The sequence below is a fragment of the Dermacentor variabilis genome, chromosome 6 (assembly GCF_050947875.1).
Source record: "Dermacentor variabilis isolate Ectoservices chromosome 6, ASM5094787v1, whole genome shotgun sequence".
Taxonomy (NCBI): Eukaryota; Metazoa; Arthropoda; class Arachnida; order Ixodida; family Ixodidae; genus Dermacentor; species Dermacentor variabilis.
Window position 1 is genome coordinate 149061006 of NC_134573.1, and position 20198 is coordinate 149081203.

The 20198-nt window shown below is 46.9% G+C and overlaps 1 protein-coding gene across 1 annotated transcript; it reads right to left on the minus strand.

Annotated features, from left to right (window-relative positions):
- Nucleotides 1-1984: 1984 nt before the first annotated feature.
- LOC142584398 (uncharacterized) lies at nucleotides 1985-12261 on the minus strand. The gene is made up of 3 exons (XM_075694542.1): nucleotides 11894-12261; nucleotides 9160-9318; nucleotides 1985-3017 (listed from the first exon to the last, which is right to left on the minus strand). Exons 1-3 carry the CDS (start codon nucleotides 12173-12175, stop codon nucleotides 2697-2699), a joined length of 762 nt encoding a protein of 253 aa, XP_075550657.1. The 5' UTR covers nucleotides 12176-12261; the 3' UTR covers nucleotides 1985-2696.
- Nucleotides 12262-20198: the final 7937 nt, after the last annotated feature.

Consider the following 20198-nt stretch of genomic DNA (forward strand, 5'->3'; position numbering starts at 1 on the left):
TAGTTAATGACCTTTACTCATGTTTGGGTACTATCTATGCATCTCAACAAGAACGTGCACACGGACACACAAATTACATTGCTCGAATTTTTAATAACATTTGGGCAGCCGGACACCTTCCAGCACCATGGAAAGAAGATATCATTGTCGCAGTCTTGAAACAAGGTAAAGACCCATCCTTGGTAACAACCTACCGGCCGATAGCGCTTACAAGCTGCCTGTGTAAGCTTTTCGAAAAAATTGAGAAATCCCCGTCTTTTGCATTTCCTAGAATCAAACAATGATGTCATGTTCTGTCGACCGAGAATAGGACACGCATGCGGTACCCATTCTTACCTCCTTAATGGCAGTCAACCTCCTCTCTCTTGTAGGTGTGGTTAGAGGCTGATCATCCTCCACGTCTTGGTGGAATGTCGGCAAGCAGAAGCTAAACGAAAGAAGCACTTTCCTCTAGCATACCGATGTCGCGTTCCCCTTCATTCCGTATTGCTTCTTGAGAGCAGAACCGATTTTTGATCACAAATCAGCGTAAAAATTTTTTACAGGGTGTCGATTTTATAAGCCCACGATATTCGTAGCACATCTTCTCACTCGAGGCTGATGCTGCGAGTTAGCGAACTGTATGGCACATGCCTCCGGGCCCTTGTGCTTAAGGGTCTTTTAGTGAGACGGTAGTTATACTTGTAGCGACATATTTTAGTAGATCACCTCTTCGTACTACATCGTTTCCGCATAGCGTACGTCATGCATCATTGTCTAGTTTTATTACGAATATATTTAGGCACTTTCCAAAGAATATTTTAGGCCTCTATGCAGCCACGTTTCATCCACGTCTCGGTCATCATTTTAAATTTACCAATGTCAGTCCATTATCATAGCGTTGGCGCTCTTAGACCACTTCTGCCCCTTGCGCCAATAAACTCTAATAATAATAATAATAATAATAATAATAATAATAATAATAATAATAATAATAATAATAATAATAATAATAATAATAATAATAATAATAATAATAATAATAATAATAATAATAATAATAATAATAAATGCCCCAAGTGACAGCACACATCACACACACGTCGCACACAGTACGACATCAACTCATCTCAAGTCTAAGGCTATGAGACACGCCGTATCATAGGGGCTCCGGATTTATTACGATCACCTATGTTTATTTATAGTGTACCTAAATCTAAGTACGCGTGCAGCTGTACGTATACTATCCGTGTTACGGAAATTATAAGAGGTTATGCGAAGAAGCAGGAATAAATCACGGCAAAGTAAAAAAGTAAAAAAAAAGGAACGACGACTGTAGTTTACGCATTTGTTATTTTAACGCCAATTCTGTCCTGTACCGACACTATTTGTTTTCTAGCGTACATCTTAACGTTCGATTCTTGGCTCGTCCCCACCTTGGGTTTGGGGCTCTGAAGCCGCGCCACAGCCCTCTTCCCCTCCGCAAGCCTGTATTATTAGACAATCAGGCTCATGCGTTCTAATTGAATTAAATTCTGGGATTATGGGAAACCATGATCTGAATACGAATGCCGTTGGGGGACAGAGAGCCCCGGACAGGTGGCGTCTGAAACCTATATGTTTATATCTCTCGACTCGAGGCAACGGCATGCTGGACTAGGGAAGCCGACCACGTCGGACGATTCAGTATATATATATATATATATATATATATATATATATATATACTGAATCGTCCGACGTGGTCGGCTTCCCTAGTCCAGGATGCCGTTGCCTCGATATATATATCGGTTCAAATACAGTAGCCCTTGAGAAGGCGAATTGTGTCGTCTGCACAAGTGGCACATACCCAACACGAGGGTGCGCTCAAAAATCGTGGTTTGCGCAAAATGCGTGTAGAAAGAGGTTTACAGTGTAAAAAAAACTGATGCATGTATTGGTAAAATACATGTTAACTGTCACACAATATTTAGATATCTTATTGGAGTGAATCAAAGATAGCAAAATAAAGTACAATTACTTTGTTGGGAATGCGGGTTACGCAAGTCAAGAACGAAATATTTCACGTATATAGCATTGTGCGTGCCGGTGGCTGTAACCCAACGTGGAAGCTCCGAAGAAAAGCGAGACGGGAACATTCGTGCTGATGCCAAGCGTGCTTATAAGGACTTCGAGAAACCTCCGCCTTGGTGGAGGATATTGTAGGCAAGCAAGTAAAACGTCGTTCAAGTGTTTCCGGTTTGCATACAGAGGGTATACTACAGAAGTATTAATTTATAATTATAGGCCGTCTTCTCATAAGGCCAGCTATCACGGCGCCATGCGCGAGGACTTCGTGTAGCACATGAGATAGCCCATAGTTTGATACATCACGTGCTTCTTTTTTTGCCAAATATAGATGACTGCTGGCTTCCGTGCCAGAACCACGTCAGAACCACCGCGTTAGGCGCCACGGACCAAGCTGGTCCTCCAATATGGCGGCTAGGATGATGCCCCCCCCGCTGCAATATTATATATAAATATCTTCGACAAAACAGCAGACAGGAGGCATTATTCATCTATAGCCAAAGGCTTTCCAATTTTCTTTCGACAAACAAAACTATCACTGACCTTGCGGCCGTAATTCGCGTTATACACAAGATAGCGCAGGGTTCATCGATGCGCCGCATGCCTTCCTCTAGCGCGAGTGGGTCGAGGAAGGCGCACGCCAGCACTCTCTACCGAAACAACAGCCTGAAATGGAGCGTGTCGTTGCCGGTGTCGGTGAACAGCGTCGGGACGCCCGTCGCCGCTGGCGGAGGGATGCGCCCGTGCTCGAGAGGCGACTGGGTGCCGTTGTCCTCGGCGGCGTACCAGTGGCGCAGCGCGCGCATCAGCGCCAGCGAGCGTCGGTTGCTCCTCGCCGTGGTTATGGCTAGCGCGACGGCGGCGCCAACCACCATGGTGACGATGGCCGTCACGGTCAGCGACGTCCACAACGCTTGCTGCCGCCACGCCGTTTGGTGGAGTCCGCGCACAGCGCTGGAGCCGCCGCTGTCCTGCGCTTTCCAAGCGAAGCTCTTTAGACGACCCCTGCCCTGAGCTTTGCTGACAGTGACTGCTTTCGACAAAGAAAGGGTAGAATTAATCTATTAACCTACCATGACTATCCTAGTATGCGAATAGCAGGAACGCGTCATGCATAAGGTGTGTGCACCCGCAGCAGGATATGTCTCTCGCGCTTCCTTCTAGAAACGCTGCGCCTTCTGGCGGCGCTGCCATGAAGCTCGCACAAACCAAGGTGACCATCCACAATGACCCAAGCTGGCGCCAAAGAGGTTCTTTGAAGAGCGGCACATACGCAGCGGCACACACCCATGTGAACAACGGCCCACATTTTAGAGTGCACTATGCTTTAGAGATCGGTCCACATTTTTGTACCGTAATACATTCAGGATCAGCCCGCATTTCTGGTTGGATGGCTAGATAGGCGGAAAGAAAGTTAGGCTGCAAATGCCAAGAATGCTATTCGCATTAAAAGTTTATTACTTCACGTAAAAATTAAATTATTGGATTTTACTTGTGAAAACCATGATATGAATACGAGGCTAGCCGTAGCGGGGGTTCGAGATTAATTTTGACCACATTGGATTCTTTCACGTGCACCCAATGTGCGGTACACGCGCATCTTTTGTATTTCGACCCCCTCGAAATGGGGCCGCCTCGGCCTGGATTGGATCCCGAGCACTCGGGCTTACCAGCGCAACGCCATAGCACTATGCCACCACGGCGGGTACTTCACATACGGTTCACATACGCCGTAGTGGGGGACTCCGGATCAGTTTTGACCACCAGGGGTTTCTTTAACGTGCACCTACACGAGCGTTCTTGCATGTCACCTCCATCGAAATGCGGCCGCCGCGGACGGGTTCGACCCGGCGACCTCGAGCTCCACAGTGCAGCGCCATATCCAGTGGGCTACTCGAGCACGCGGATGCCATGCTTGAAGACAAAGGAATTACGACGTCGTAGTGACGACGAGGGTATACCGACAATCAGGTGACGGCACCAGTATTGCTACGACTGAGTTACAGCTATGTAAGGACCCCGATGGCACTACGATAATGTAACGACGAAGAAGGAATGACTACAACTCCTCGGTACGGCCTCCGCGATACGCGTCACCTGCGGCTGCTCGCATTGCACTGAAAAATCTCGGAGGCAACGTGCTAGTACTTAGTTTGCTAACAATCAGGGGCGGAATTAACTAAGCTGCGCTGTTGGTACGCAATTTCTTTGCCAGAAAGTCCTTACGCTGAGATAAAGGTGCAACCAAAGTGGCAGCGCATTTAACTTATGGCGTCGTATGAGAGCAAGGAGGAAGCAAAGCTCGGATTAAACAACAGGAAATGAAAGAAGTGCGGTCAACTGATAGCATTAACGCACATCATTCGATAGCTGAGGCTACATTCTTACGGTAGATCACTGCGCACCCCTATATTCGACAGCTTCCTTTTCCGGGCGTCTGCTACAACGCCGACTGGCACAACCGCGTTCGCCCGTTCAGCGCACCGCCGTCCGAACAACTGCAGTGAAAGTACAACTACACATTCTTCTCATATTTGTGCGAGAGACACGACTGATGGTCACACGGTGACATATTTGGCGCAGAAAGAGACGCTCAATCGGAGCAATCGCACGCCAGGTCTGCCAGGCTAACCCCGTCTGTAGACATCGGCACCACCTCCACCACCATATTACAAAGCTACAAAATGCATTTATTTCGACATTAAGTACGGAAATGCATTAAAAGAAAAGCTTCATAATATATAGCTCGTACGGTCTCAACGCAAAGGGCCCAGCACCCGGTCGTTTATCGGTATGCTATGCGATCGCGTTGCACATGGTTGCAGCTACGGTTCTAATGACGCGCATAGGCTCAATATCAGCTCCTTCGGCAGCCGGTATACCGTCTAAGGTGCTGGTCGACGATGCCGTCAACGGCTAAGCGACGACGAAACGCGCGCTCCCTTCGCATAGGATCACTGTCCAGGGCACGGAGAGCTATGAAAGCAGCACCAAAAAAGAAAGGCCGAAAGAAGCCACGGCTACAGACACATCCTAATTACGACGGAAAATTTCACTACGTAACATCCACACCTGCAAGTTTCGCTGCCTGTCACATTGACATCGTATCAGCGTTCATCGCTTCTTCTTGCCTTCTCTTTAGCTGAGAAAACACGATGATGCTCCACACCAGGTCAGGAGTTTGCTTTGTAGGTTCAGGCGGCCGCATTCTGACAGAGGTGCAATACAGATACTGTCGAATACTGTAGATCGCTGGAAGGTTGCTTCATCGTGATCTGGACTTAAACATGTGATGATGATGGTTATGATGATGATGATTTTCGTCATTTATTACCAATTTAACCAAAGTGAGAATTCGCTGTAGTTTCACTGCAAAAAAAAAAAAAAAAACGGCCACTGCGGTGGCGTTCGTGGACAATGACCTTCGAAGATACTTTCGCGAAATTTCACGTTACGGTTACCGGACGCGTAGCTACCTACGGATGACTGCGTTCCTGGCGCCGTGCTAAAGCAGTCTGCCTGGCGTTAGAGCACCTATTGTGTACCTGCCCTCGCTACGATGTCCAACGCCTCTCTCTGCGGGCAACTTTACGCCGACTGGACTCGAGACCGTTCACCGAGTTGAAGATACTCGGACCGTGCACACACCCGTCACTGGCTCGAAAAGCGATTCGTGCACTAGTGCAGTACTTGAAGTGCACGGGCTTAAGAGACCGTTTATAGTGTCCTTGTGTATGGTGTCCCTCCCACACGTACTCAGTGCTTACTCTCTCCCTTTCTTCCTCTTTATATTCCCCTTTCCCCCACCCCCAGTGTAGGGTAGCAAACCGGATGCTGTTCTGGTTGACCTCCCTGCCTTTCCTACCCTTGTTTTCTCTCTCCTCCTCTGCCTGGCGCCGTGCTAAAGCAGTCTGCCTGGCGCTGTACCAAGGATGCTGTCACTCCTGTGCGAATGCGGCTAGTCACGCGAAATCTCGCGAACGTATGCGATGGTGCTCGCGCAAGAGGATGCTAGGCGCGCACGCGCTAAATTCGCTACTTTCCTGACACGGCGCTGACCAACGTGGCGTTCGATGCTCCAATGATATTATTAAAAGCTTCGGAGAGCTGTAGACTCATTCAGACTTTGACAGACTAGAAAGATAATGCAACCTGTAAAGTACACTAAAGAGGAAAGAAGGTCAAACCGACTACTAAGTAGCTTCTTTTGGAAGTTACAGCACAGAAATTTGACAACCTGCACCCTTTTGAAGATTACCCATGACTAGGGTGCATCTTACTTCCAGGCACTGTGTAAGAAAAATATATTTTCTTGCAACGTGCAGTTACACGGACCTCATTCCAGCTTGTTCCAGTAGTGACGTGTTGATCAGGGTGGAGACCCTTGTCACAAACAGTTCCCATGTTTACGAACAGCCTTACTTCTCGCCCACTTCTGGAGCGCCACAAAGGAAAACATTTTAACGCGATATCATTAAGGGTCCCGTGTCGCATTAAATCCGGTGCTGGCGGTGACGTGCCCAGCCGAGAAAATAATCTCGAACCACGCATTCGGATTCACGCAGGCCTTCCGCGCGGCGCATAGGAGTTACTGAACTAAGCGAATTTCTCAAAGTAAAATGCGTCAGAAAATTCGCAAAGTACGACTTACACACAACCTACAGACGTGGTAGCGTCAGATTGTAGTTTGAATATACGAAAAAAGAAACAATTTCGTTACACGAAAACTCAAACACAAACCCCTTTTAACGCGACAGCGTTTCCGAGCTGCCGTTTGATGTCTGTCTTATAGGAGCTGCGCGACCCACTCAGTTCCTAGCAATACCACAAAAAAGAAAACTACAGCCACAAAGCTCGCTTTCGTGCATATATCGTTCGCCGTCAGCGTTTCGAGAAAAACGTTAAGCTGCGGTTGCCAGGAAGCGTGAGAAGCAGTCAGGGATCTTTGAATGCTGTCGCGTTCCGCTCTTAAAGGCGAAGCTTAAGCGCCCTCCAAAATTTTTTGCGCCATCTGTAATAATTAAGCCCAAGTTGTACCCACTGTGTGAAGGTTGAGTTAAAGCCGAAACGCTCTTAAAGAACACCAGGCGACTGACTGCAGCCACCCGTGTCCCGGCTAATCACAATAACTCGTCCCATGAGGCCACATTACAAAAAGGGTGCGCAAAAAACACCAGTCAATGCCGGATTTCTGGGTTGAGCTGCTGATTGACTAAGGAAGCCAGATCTTGTGCAATGTGCGGGCGCAAACAGTAAAGAAACCATGGCCGGAACACTCCGAAATCGTACCTGAATTTTTTTTTCATGTTCTGTTTCAGCCTTAAATGGCTGATTTACACAATGCATTTACGACGTATTTTCGACGCGACGACGCTTGCATGGCGTCCAAGCGTCCACATTAAGCGGCACACTGACTGCGCTGTAACCTTATGCAATCCTGCGCAACTTTCCGCAATTCCAGCCGATACTATACAGGCTAAGTGACTATGCGCTAAAACGCAGTCATCGTGGGGCATTCACCTGACATAATCACACTTGCTTAGTGCATAGCTTAAAATTGTACCCGCCGACGCAGGGCGACGCTGCGACAGAAGTATGTGGGAAATAAACTATACGTGGTTGTGGTTTCCGACATGGAGCTCATGTGGCGACACGGTGTAGACCCATTCGGCAGCCGTTCGGCACACTCTCCCTGCTTGTGGCGCATAGTTGCTTGGAAAACTCAAGGAGAGGAAGAGCAAGTGAGAGAGAAAAGTCCATCGACACGATGTGTGTCGCATTTATTTCTGGCGCCGGAGTACACTGACGACTGTAACGCCTGCTGTCACTTGCCAGAGTTCGGCGCCGGTATAATGCGACGCGAGAGACAACGATTACGGTTTACTAATAAGAAATAAAAAAAAGTAAAGAAAGGAAAGCCAACAAATGTTCTCTATTCGAACTGCCACACGCAAATGGTTGCGGCCGGAACATCTCTTATCAGCTTCGCTGTAAAATTAAATCTCTACAACAAACCGGAACATCTTCGGAATGTGGTAATGTAGAACTATAGGTTCCTAAGAAGTTTTTTTTTATCTTCCATGAGTGGCGTAGCCAGGAAATCTTTTTCGAGAAAGGGGGAGAGGATTGCGCATGTACTTGACCGGGGACAGAGCAGAGAAAGGGAGGGAGGGGATGCTGGGCAGGGGGCGTCCTGGTAAAGAGAAAATCTGGACGAAAGGGCATGCTTCCTTCCCCTTTCGCTGTCGCCGCCGTTCTTCCCCATTGCGCGATCTGGTAAGCTCGAGAGAATGGAGCTGTTTTAATTTCGTTGCCGTTACTAAAGCGACGGACTGCTTCCAGGGGCTGTGAACAACCGCAACAAATTCACAAGATCACATGACTTTTTGAATAAAGCAAGTGGTTGATATTGAAACCGACAGGCCTTTGCAATTATAGGTAAATGAGAATTTTAGGCCTTAGCTGCAAAGAAATGTGTTAAGCATTGAAGCGGGGCCAAGGTCTCCGTGTAAGGGAATTGTGTGAGTGTCGGGAACAGATTGACTTCTAAGTCCCATTTCAAAAGCAGACTTCGATACAAATCTCTCCCTCGGTTCCTCCGAGTAGAGGGTCTTCATGCGAGCTTGCGTGCAAGCTTCCACCTCCTAGTGGAGAACATGCAGAACCACCCTTCGGCTGAAAAAAGACACTACTTTTGCTCCTCGGTGACGCGCCTAACGCTGCACGGTGAATACTACGACGAATCTTACAAACTTAGGCACGGAATGCACGTAACAACGAAGTTCTGGCAGTTAGTAATCGCCTAGGAGTGCTGTCAAGGCAAGCGCAGTTGCTATTTCTGTCGAAGCGCGGCGTTGCCATAAAATATCCGAATAGAGCGCACCGATAGCAGTTCCGGAGAGAGGGGGTACTATCGAGGCGCTGCATTATCCGAAGTCGAGGTGAAGTGCCCCGTGGACGACTGTCGTCATCACGGGACAGTGGCATCTGGGCCACTGTGAGACATTCACGCGTGTTTATAGCCCACGTGTGAACGTCATTGAAGCTACGCGGCTGAGGCGCTGCCTCGCTATAGAGCGGTGCTAAGAAAGGCAGGGACAACTGCTGTCTTGCCTGTAGACTGCTGTTCGAGTGCGTGGCCACCAGGACAATGCGAGGCTTCTTCCGTGGCAGCACGGGAGAGGCCAATGGGCTCCTGCTGGCTTCCCAGCTAGAACAGAACCGCGGACTGTCGTAGCTGGACCGCAGGGCTCGAACGTGTGCCTCCAGATCCTGCGGCTCGCCGATGAGAGAACCGTCAGTGTGAGCTTGGCAAATGAAGAGTTAGCGAAACTTATCGAGGTAGTCGATGTCGAATCCTTGCTACGCCAGCCGGATAATTGGGTTTAAGGCGAAGTGCTCAGGAAACACGAAATTGCAGCACGTAGGACAAGACATATGTTCGCACAAACAAAGCTCTGACACTTGGCTTGTGTCCGATCCTGAGCACTGCTTACTTCGCGCGCCCATTCGCTCACCTCGCTTCGCATAACGATGAACTCACCTGCTTACAGTTTATGCGGTTTTCGTGAATCGCTCTCTGGCGAACTTGTGCGCGCAGACCCTCTGGTCAATTTATATTAGCGCAGTTGAAATGTTCACAGCAGTAGCGTTCCACACAGAATTTCAGCAGTGATTTCACTGGGGCCTTCCGAACAACAACTCGAACGTGGCGGGTAAAACGCGCCGCCATTTCACCATTCGTAGAAAGTTTAAATGTTTTACTAAATTCTGTAGAATTCCAATAGACTGGCTGTAGATTCATGGCTTTGCACGTCTTGTCTATTATTCTGTATACATGTTTCGTGAACGACCAGCCTGAAGGCTTACGGAATAAGACAGATCACACACTTTCAGGATGGTCAAAAGGACTGCTATGTATGAAGAAAAAGTAAGCTACTTGAGGTCTGTGAATAATTTGTAGTCTTCAAATTCGCTCATACGCAGTTTGGTTACGCACAAAGTGGTCAAATGATTTACTCTGACCCCAAATGGTCTATGACCTCACTGGCGGCCATGAGAAAAATGCACAGTTTCCCACAATTCATCAAACTGTGTGATGGCGATGACAATAAGGATAGTCGATTCTGTCGATTCCGCCGGTCGATTTAGGGTAGTTATTATTTCCTTTTTTTTTGTTTCGGTTGTCAGAAGGTGCGTGTGTTTAGATCGATTAGGCGTAAATATCCCATGTTCCTCCCGTAGTTTGAAGTGAAAGGTGTAATGGGCCAGCAAAAAACGCGATTTTGTGCCAGTCCTATAAAAAATGTATTTTCTCGTCTATGGAGCCGAAAAAAAAAATCTTGCTTCATTTCGACCGCTGGAATTCGCAATGAGAGCGCAAACTGCGTCGGATTCCCAGTTGTCACGCACAGAGGAGTCGGAAAACGAAAAAAAAAAAAGGCAAGAAGGTTGGAAGACGAGTCAGCCTTTAGTTGAAGTCGTTCAAAGAGGATGTCTTCCAGAGCGAGTTGGGAATGAGAATGGGGCGTAGTCACGGAAGGATTAATGACACACTTTGGGCGATACCTCCTTTCTTATCTAGAAGGCCTAGCTGGGTCTAGTTATTGATTTTGCTCAACGCGAGTCCTAACCTTGGCGGCACAGCACGGATTTGGTGTGACGAAGTGTTGTGCAGAGTGCTGTAGTACTGCGTTGCAAGGTATTCAGATGGGTATTACGTTCCGTCAACGTCCCTTGCTTCCGCTGTTCATAAGTACTTCCTCCCAGTCTGAGAGGTGGTCAAGCTGTAGTATATTTGGCTTTTTCCCGCTGTCCTTGGTTTATCATCTTGTATAGCTATTGGTAAAACTAAAACAGCCATTCATTCATTCATTCATTCATTCATTCATTCATTGAGTCTAGTCAGGCTAATTGCGTATGCCCACTCAAAAGAAATCATCCAGTGCTACGCAAAATTGCGATAGTTGGCCTAACGAAACGATGGCATTGACGACAATTGTACGACATCGACAATAATGGTGGCGGCACGTTACAATGATAATAACCACGGCACGTCGTCAAAGACCGCACGACAAATCACATTTCAGAGTCGGAATTGAATCGTAGGTTGGGACGAATGAAATTTTCTGGTTAGTTATGCCAAGAACACATGATTATGAATATGATGATGATAATGATGATGGTACCAGCGTCAGACACGTCGATAACTGACGATGTACCGCTAGAAGCTATTGCGGTGATAAACCACTTATAATACTTTGCGTTAGAGTGCACTGATGAAGCGCTCCACAGAAAAGAGTGTGGTGTGTGTGTTTGCTTACGCTGGAACTGTCAATCATAGATATTCCTAGAGGAATAGTTTATTAGAGTGTTCTTAAAGATTAAAGGAAACCCTGAGGAAAATAATTAGAGGGAACCCTGACACAGTGAATCGCTCAGCTACCATGGTGAGTAGTACCTGAATTTGTCTAACCGTTGACTTGAAACTTCAGATGTTCTTGTGGAGTTATTTATTATTCTCTGTATTTATAAATTTTGCATAAGTTTTTCTAAACACGCATAGGCTAGAGACATCTGCATAATTGCAAATTGTTACATTTACGCCGAAATATTTTGTTGAAAATGATCGATTTGCAAACAGCTAATGTTGTTTGAAGCAAGAAGGTCGAAGTTGAGGCAAATCCACGTACAGCCAAGTCATCGTTCCTACATCACCTATCACTCATTTACATGCTGGCCGAACCAGCCTATACTTGCAGTTGCCGTAGATCACTAGCGCCACAGTTACCTCTAGTAAATTTTTGTACGAAACTCTGTGCAACCAACATCGCATCCTGCACGATACCTCGGGACTGCTGTCGCGCAGGTCGACGTCATCGAAGGGGCTCCGGTCTCCGTCGTCGTAGTCTTCGTCGTCGTCGCCGCATCCCCTGCCGTCCACTTGGGCGGGACAGCCCTTGTCCGGCGAGCAGACGGCCAGCGCGGACGTCTCGGCCGTCTGTCCGTCGTCGGTGGCGGCCAGCGTGGCCGCTTCCTCGGACTCGAGACCTCCACGCTGCGCCCGTCCCACCAGTCTGGCGGCCTCCATCCTGCTCTGCTCCGCCTCGACGCCCATGACTTGGCCCATCGCAGCGGTCTGTCTCCTGCTGTCTGCTCCTTAGCGCGATGGCGACGATTCGAAAGGTGCTGGTCTCACGCCCTTAAGATTCGAAAGGCTCGTGGTGGCACGCGCTGCGCCTTCTCGCGACTTCTCGCGACTTCGTCTTCTTTCGCCAACATTGCAGATACTACGCGGCCAGGGTGCCGACCGCGGGGCGCTTTACTTTATATTTATCTTTTTCCTAAGCTTACGTATGGGCCCTCACAAAATTTGCCTTGTCATTTAGTTGCATAATGCTTCGTTTTGAATATTTGCCTCTATCCCCATATAGTATTTCGTTGGGTGTACTTTTCAGTCAGATCCATGTGGCCAATCACCCTCGTGGGTACGAGCCATGTTTTGAGGCAGCAACAACAACTTCGGCACCCTTACGCAGAATGTAAATTTTTCACAAGAGGAGGAGTAGATTTTAATGAGGAGAAAGGAGGAGAGGTCGGCTTGGAGAGCGTGTCTCTAGCCTGCTACTCCTCACTGGGGAAAGGGGAAGCGGGAAATACAGGGAAAGGTGGGTGGCGGGTTATTATGTTATGGTACAATGAGATACTATATACACCTTGTCCAATATGCGGGTGCGCACTGAAGACGCATACACGTAAGAGTAATCTTGTCCATACAAAAAGTAATCTTGTCACAAAAGGTTATTGCGCAAACACATTTCGCACTGACTGCACGTCTCACAGCTTCTAGAGGCGATCGTCTAAACCAGTCTCACTTAAAAAGTTCAAAAGTGATCTTATAGCACGTTGGGCACAGTCAACACTCCTCCACGCGCCCAAAAGCTTTTCTTCTGAAAAGGTGCGGGAGTCCAAGCAGTCAACAGTAGATTTGAGTGTTCTTCGTTCGGCCGCATATTAAGGGCACACGCAAAATACGTGAGCTATTGTCTCGAGAGTGTGACAGACGCTACATTCAGGGTCCCGTGCTTGTCCAATCTTGTGAAGGTATCGATGGGTGTATGTCACACCCAGCCGCTACCGATGAATGAGTGTTTCCTGGCTTCTCCGCAACCGAAGTGGAAGCCGGAATTATAATCCAGCGTCAAGTCTATGGAGGCGCTCTTGTCGATGTTCGGGGTTGTCCCAATGTCGCGCCGTAGAAGTTTTAATGAAGGTGTGGAGCAAGGCGTTAATGTTATACCGGGAAAATGAATTTTTATAATGGTTCCGTCAGTGTGCGCCTTTCTTGCTTCCGCGTCTGCCTGTTCGTTTCCAGCTATTCCGCAATGGCCAGGAATCCACTGCAGCATGATGGTATGCCCGGAATGAGACGGCTCAGCAAGCAGAGACATGATGTCATAAACCGGAGGACTGTATGTGGTTCTGTCATTCGTATAATTGCTGATGAGTTGCAGTGCTGGTTTTCAGTCAGAGAACACTGTCCACTTCTCGAGACTCTGTTGCAGTATGCAGCGAACTGCTTCTCGAACTCCGGTCAACTCAGCTGCTGTAGACGACCTCCTGTGTCCTATCTTGAACCGTTGTGCGATCCCCATTCCTGGTACCGTGTAGGTCGCAGCGGAAGAGGTCTGTGTCACAGAACCGTCTGTAAAAACATGTCCGCAATATCCATACATGTAAGCAATGTATGATAGCGCGAAATGCTTGAGGCCAGCAAGCGGCATTTTCGACTTCTTCGTTATTCCAGGGATTGAGAGTCTCACCGTTGGCTTTGGCATCGTCCAGAGTGGAACTTCGGGTATGTCATATGATTCGAAGTCCGACGGCAATAAATCTTGCTGCGACAACACGGCTTCTGAGTAGGCGGACACAGGCCGCACGCTTGTGACGTTCGTGAGTGGATGATTCCTGTGTCTAGTCAGTAGCCTTAGATGCACTCGCAACGGCTCATGTTGCAGATAAACTCGAGCTAGGAACGCGCGTGCCTCTGCAATAATGCCCCAAGTTGACGCACATCGTGGTAGTCCTAGGCAAATCCTCACTGCGCGAGCCTGAGCACTTTCAAGTGTGCGTACAGCAGTTGTACTAAACCGAGAAAGTACAGGCGCGCCGTAGCGGAAGTAGCCAATAAAAAGTGCCTGGTAGAGCTGCAGAAGAGATGATTTGGATGGCCCCCATGATTTTCGAGACATACGTCGAATGATCTGAGTAAAGCTGTCCAGCTTTTTCTTAATCCAGAGAGGTGCTTCGACCAAGATAAGTCATGGTCGATGATGACTCCGAGAAACTTGTAGTGGATTACTGAAGGTATAATCTTCCCATCAATCATAACGGGGTAGCAGGCCACTGACTTGCGTGTAAATGCCATGGTTACACTTTTTTCTGGCGAGAGCTGCAGTCCGTGACTCTTTAGGTATGTCGACGTTTTGACACCGCGCGCTGCAGCTTAGTTTGCACTTGCAAGCGCGTTAAGCTCGTGGTCCATATACAGATGTCGTCTGCGTACACACAGACCGAGACTGTGCCTGCGTGTTCTTTGACCAGTCCAATGAGAACGATATTAAATAAGGTTGGGACCTGCCGTGGTTGCTCAGTGACTATGGTGTTGGGCTGCTGAGCACGAGGTCGCGGGATCAAATCCCGGCCACGGCGGTCGCATTTCGATGGGGGCGAAATGCGAAAACACCCGTGTGCTTAGATTTAGGTGCACGTTAAAGAACCCCAGGTGGTCAAAATTTCCGGAGTCCTCCACTACGGCGTGCCTCATAATCAGAAAGTGGTTTTGGCACGTAAAACCCCAAATATTATTATTATTAAATAAGGTTGGGCTCAATACACCTCCTTGAGGCACTCCACGATTGACGGGGTGGTTCTTTGTTTCACCGTCTGGAGTCGTCATGAATATCGTTCTCTCTTGAAGATAGCTGGCTATCCACTGATGCATACGTCCCCCGACGCCACATTCTTCTAGGGCATTTAAAATTGCATCATGTAGAACGTTGTCAAAAGCACCCTTGATATCTAGAAAGACAGCAGCCGTTAATCGACGGCGTCGTTTCTGATGTTCAACAGTTGTTACTAAGTCAATGACGCTGTCGATTGACGACCTACCCTTTCGGAAACCTGTCATTGCGTCTGGATATATATTACGCTTCTCCAAAAACCACTCCATGCGCGTCAAAACCATGCGTTCCATGGTTTTACCTATGCAACTGGCAAGCGCCACAGGTCTGTAGGAAAGCATAGCGTGGGGTGTCTTGCCTGGTTTCAATAATGCCACGATTTTGCTTGCCTTCCAGTGTGCAGGCACAGTTCCCGAGGACCAAGAGAGATTGTATAAAGCCAGAAGCTCTTCAGTCGCTCGAGGGCCCAGATGGCACAAGGTAGAATAGGTAATGCCATCAGGACCAGGCGCATTTGAGTGTCTTGAAGTGGAAATCGCTGCACGTAGCTCTTGCAGCGTGAATGGGAGGTCGAGACGATCGTACATTGTTGGGGGAGCACACCTGAGCACTGAAGCTACCGATGTTGTAGATCCGGAGAGTTGTATGCAGAAATCTTCCGCGATTTCCTTCTCACTGCGCGTCTGGATGATAGCCAAAGCTCGGAAGGGACGTAACTGTTGTGGAGAAGATGGTAGTGCTCGTACAACATGCCATATTGTGGACAACGGTTTTCTTGGGTCCAGGCTGGTGCAAAATGACCTCCAACGTTGTCTGTCGAGCTTGTCTAAGTATCTTTGAATTTTCTTTTGCACACGGCGTGACGTCCTCAAGTCTGATATCAATTTAGTTCGCCTGTATTTCCTCTCGGCGCGACGTCGGACGGCCCGCAGCTTTTCATATATAACGTAAACTGATGTTCTTGAATTTGATGTTTGGATGATGCGTGTTGTTGCGTGCATTGCTGCTGTAATGCGCTCTTCAATCTCTTTCGGTGAAATGTTTCACAAATGCCGTTCCTTCTTTCCAGCCCATATTCTCTCCACCACAGTGCAGGGTAGAAGACCAGAAACTTGTATATTGCTAACCTCACTGCCTTTCCTCTCTATGACTCTTTCACTCCGTATAATTGCTGCAGTACAGCCAGTGAGACGTCGGCGAAAACAGTTCTACAATTGCTGCCGCTTTGCGCCACTCGTACAGGTGCTTCGACATTTTCTGTTCCACGATATATACTACGACAATTCCTTTTCGTGTCGACCAAATTCTACGATCCACCCCAACAAACATTTCGCACTGCCATTGATCATCGTCACAAAGGTAAAATTCTGTAGTGTCTCTGCGCTGAGTTTCATTTCCGTGAATACATAAGAATAAAATCACATTCCCGGGACGTGTTGTTGCGATTGAAGACTACGCACAGGTTTGCACGGCCATGGTAGACGTTACCCCAGGCTTCAAATTACACATTCATATGTTTGTTATTTTTCTTTATCATTTTCTTACCCACTTCCCTCTGTGACACGGTTGGTCTACAGGGTAGCAAAAATAAAATAGAAAAACTACACATCTACCAACTAAATCGTGCACGTACTGATGGAGAGAACGGGATAGTGGCATTGGCGTACAGCTGCGAGCGACGAATTAGAAAGGGGAGGTGCTTGTATAACATGGAATGCATGCGCAGCCTTCTATAATTAAAGTATTCAACATAAAGAAGGCGCTATGGAGCATTTTCGCACAGCTTTGAACGGCATAGACTTTACCCTGGTGAGGTCTGCACAATTCTGGCAAAATTTGTGCATATAAGCCCCAACTATCACTCCGTTTTGAGGCATGCGAAATTAACCAGTTGCGTGTATTTTGTTGTTTCTTTTATTTTTTAAACGTCAGCGCGAGGGCTGCACTGAACGCCAAGAAGATAAGAGGGACAAAGCACTGAACCATCAACTCAACATTGCGTCGACTTATCAACATGAGTGCTTTGCTCTCTTGTCTTCTTTTCGTCCGGCGTAGTTCTCGCGTTGAAGTTTCAAGTATGGATTACGAAAACGCCCAGCTAATGGTTATATCGTTCTTTTTATTTTTTTTAATGCGTAAGAATTTCCATGCCTACCCAAGGAGAATCCTGCGCGTGCGGCACTTTAAGACGATTGCAATGGCTCATACTACACTAAACAATAGCTCATATCTCCGTAAGCAGTAGCTCATACACTCGTTAGGCAGATGGTACAAGCTCTCACAAAAATGAAGCGAACAGTGCATACATTCATTGAACTCGCCCATACAATACGCAGAACAGCATACGGTTCAATAAAGAACAAGCTCAAAACAAACATCGGAACCGTCAATAAAGCATTGCATACCTTCCTCAGAAAATGTAGCGATGGTTTTGTAACAGCTTCGCTGGATATTCAGGTAGATAAGGACCGATAAGAGTTGATAAGCGTCGGATCATGTTCGATAAGGTCGATAACGACCGATGAAGGTTGATAAGGGCTTGTACTGGTCGTTTCAAGTTTCATAACATTGTACAGTCACACCGGGCTGCGTGGAGATGACCAAGTGACGCAGTGCGTACGCATACTTAGACAACTCCCAGAGGAGTATCTGCGTGAATTTTTATTTTTTAGGTATAGCGGAAAGGCCTTCCTGACAGAAAGCGGGTAGAGACAACGTGGAACGCCACTGTATGTCATGCGGCGCGGTGTGCCAGCCAATACATTAGCGAATTGTGCTATAGTCTCAGAATTTCACTAAGTGGACGTGCTTCGAACGCTGATTAGTTCTTATTTCGCAATTATAAATGAATCTAATTGGCAGCTTATGATTATTAAAACTAATTCCGCATTGTGATGTGCGCTACGGGTGATTCCAGCTTCCAAAGGCCATGCCACAATCAACGTTGTGCGTGTTAATGTTGGGCGTATTTCTCCTGTATAAAAGCGATGGACAAGTAATATGCCGTGCGTCGCGCTATCTGCCACAGACGAGTTCTAAACGTTCTCCAAAGCCTACAAAAAAAACAGCAACACATAAAGAAAACATCCGGCGTATACGATTTCCAGCAGGCGAATACTGTCATAATTTTTTTTACCTTTGGCGCAAAGGGCTGCCCACACTAGATTGAGTTATTGTTTCGAAATTCTGAGCACAGGAAGGTAAAATTTGTCAAGAACAGGAGCAGAGGAGGCAAGCGTAAAGAATAGTAAAATGATCAACCTGCTTGAAAAGAATGAGAAGACGCTTCCAACAGAGGTGACCCGCCTTGAACGTATTTTTTTTTTTCAGGAAAAAGAAAATACCGCTTGGGAGTCGGATCCGGTATCGTACAGTGTAATCGCTACCACGGTGCAAGTGGCATATAAAACTGCCAAACTGCCTCAGCGATAAATTTCTTTCCTACCGAGTTAACGAGAAGCGGACGACGTGCCGCATGGACTAAACAGGGAGAAAGAAACATATTCGAATTCGTGGCGTATGTGTAACAAGGAAACGTGCAGTTCCTGATACCAGAAACGGGGCTTTCCTTCTTTTTCTTATTCCCTTCAATGCATCGGTACGACAGCGCCGCTCTTGCTCGCAGAGGCTGATTTATTGCTTAGGAATTGGTAACGAGAAATCATCGGACGTTTTCAGAGTGTACCGGATTCGCTTACTTCTCAGTTGCACTCCCGAAGGGTGGCCGCAATATTAACGTAATAAGACATACGCACATACACACACGTGTATGTATATGCCCAAATACAGCTATACAGTCAGTCAGATGTTAGACACTGTGACAATTGAGGGAAAATGTGGTCCATACAAAGAGCTGGAAGATTGCGATTAATAATGAATTGAAACAGCGCGTTTATAGCGTCTGAGCTGTACCCGCTGGCTGGCAAAATTGCTATGGCGTTCTGTTGCTCACATAGAGAGGGTGCGTTCGGTTCCCGGCGGCGGAATCCGCATTCCGGTGAATTGAAAGCCTTAAGTGGCCAAATTAATGTGGAGCCCTCCACTAGGCGTCTCTCACAGCCCCTGCATTATTGGGACATTGAAATCACTCACTCAGACAATCAGTCAGTTATTCAGTCTGCCTGCCTTTCTTCAATCAATCAATCAATCAATCAATCAATCAATCAATCAATCAATCAATCAATCAATCAATCAATCAATCAATCAATCAATCAATCAATCAATCAATCAATCAATCAATCAGTGCATATACTGCCAGTTGTGTGCTGAGGACGTGTAGGGCAACGACAAATAAAATGGCGGAGAGTAACAAGCTGAACGAAGATTTGTAGCCTTGCGAAGTACCGTGATGTGATAATTACTGTGATGTGATTGCGCTTCCCTTTTCTCTCTCTCTCTCTCTCTCTCTCTCTCTCTCTCTCTATATATATATATATATATATATATATATATATATATATATATATATATATATATATATATATATATATATATATGAGGACATTCGTACATCTTTATTTTCTGACGTCCTATAAGAAAGCCCTATATTGTCAGACGTTTTTGCACGTATGTCCGCTTCTATGTAACTATCTAGAAAAGCATTCTATAAATATATATGTTTTGTTTATGCTGACCCTTTGTCAAATACTTAATCGCGATTATAATCTGTTGTGTCGATTGCAGTGCAAGACATATGAATTTATAAAACGATAAAACGCTACATCTTAAATGACATAATTGTTTGAAATATGCTGTGTAGTGAAGTCTGTATTGCGGAGCAGGTGTCGTTTGAAGACAACTAGTTTATTGCTTGTTACTGTCAGAACTGTAGATGTGTTTCTAGCTGCTTTAATACTTAACACTGAGCTGGACTGTTGAAAAGTGTAGTCACGATAAGTGTTAAATAGAACCCTAATACAACATGTTGTATACTTTCAGGGCGTATTTCTGAAAGCGGTGCAAGGCCCGAGATTTTTTACCATTCGGTATGCCTTGCGTACTGGGCGGATTGAACTTTGCCTTACCCCGTGCCACCGAAATCATTGCTTACAAGCCTAATTAAGGAACTTTAGTCAATTACGTGCTTGATGAGTGGAATTTTTCGCGCAGGTAATGTCCAAGCACCATAAAACAAGCAGCATTCGCAGAGAGAGAGAGAGAGAGAGAGCGAAAATGATAAATGAAAGGTAG

What these genes read in the sequence shown, in the direction of transcription:
- LOC142584398 (XM_075694542.1), bottom strand. Translation starts at nt 12,175, where the DNA reads ATGGGCCAAGTCATGGGCGTCGAGGCGGAGCAGAGCAGGATGGAGGCC. An exon ending in TGCGCGACAGCAGTCCCGAG is followed by an intron (nt 9,319 to 11,893) that starts GTATCGTGCAGG and finishes GGCGAGCCGCAG; the next exon opens with GATCTGGAGGCACACGTTCG. An exon ending in ACTCGAACAGCAGTCTACAG is followed by an intron (nt 3,018 to 9,159) that starts GCAAGACAGCAG and finishes TGGAAAGCGCAG; the next exon opens with GACAGCGGCGGCTCCAGCGC.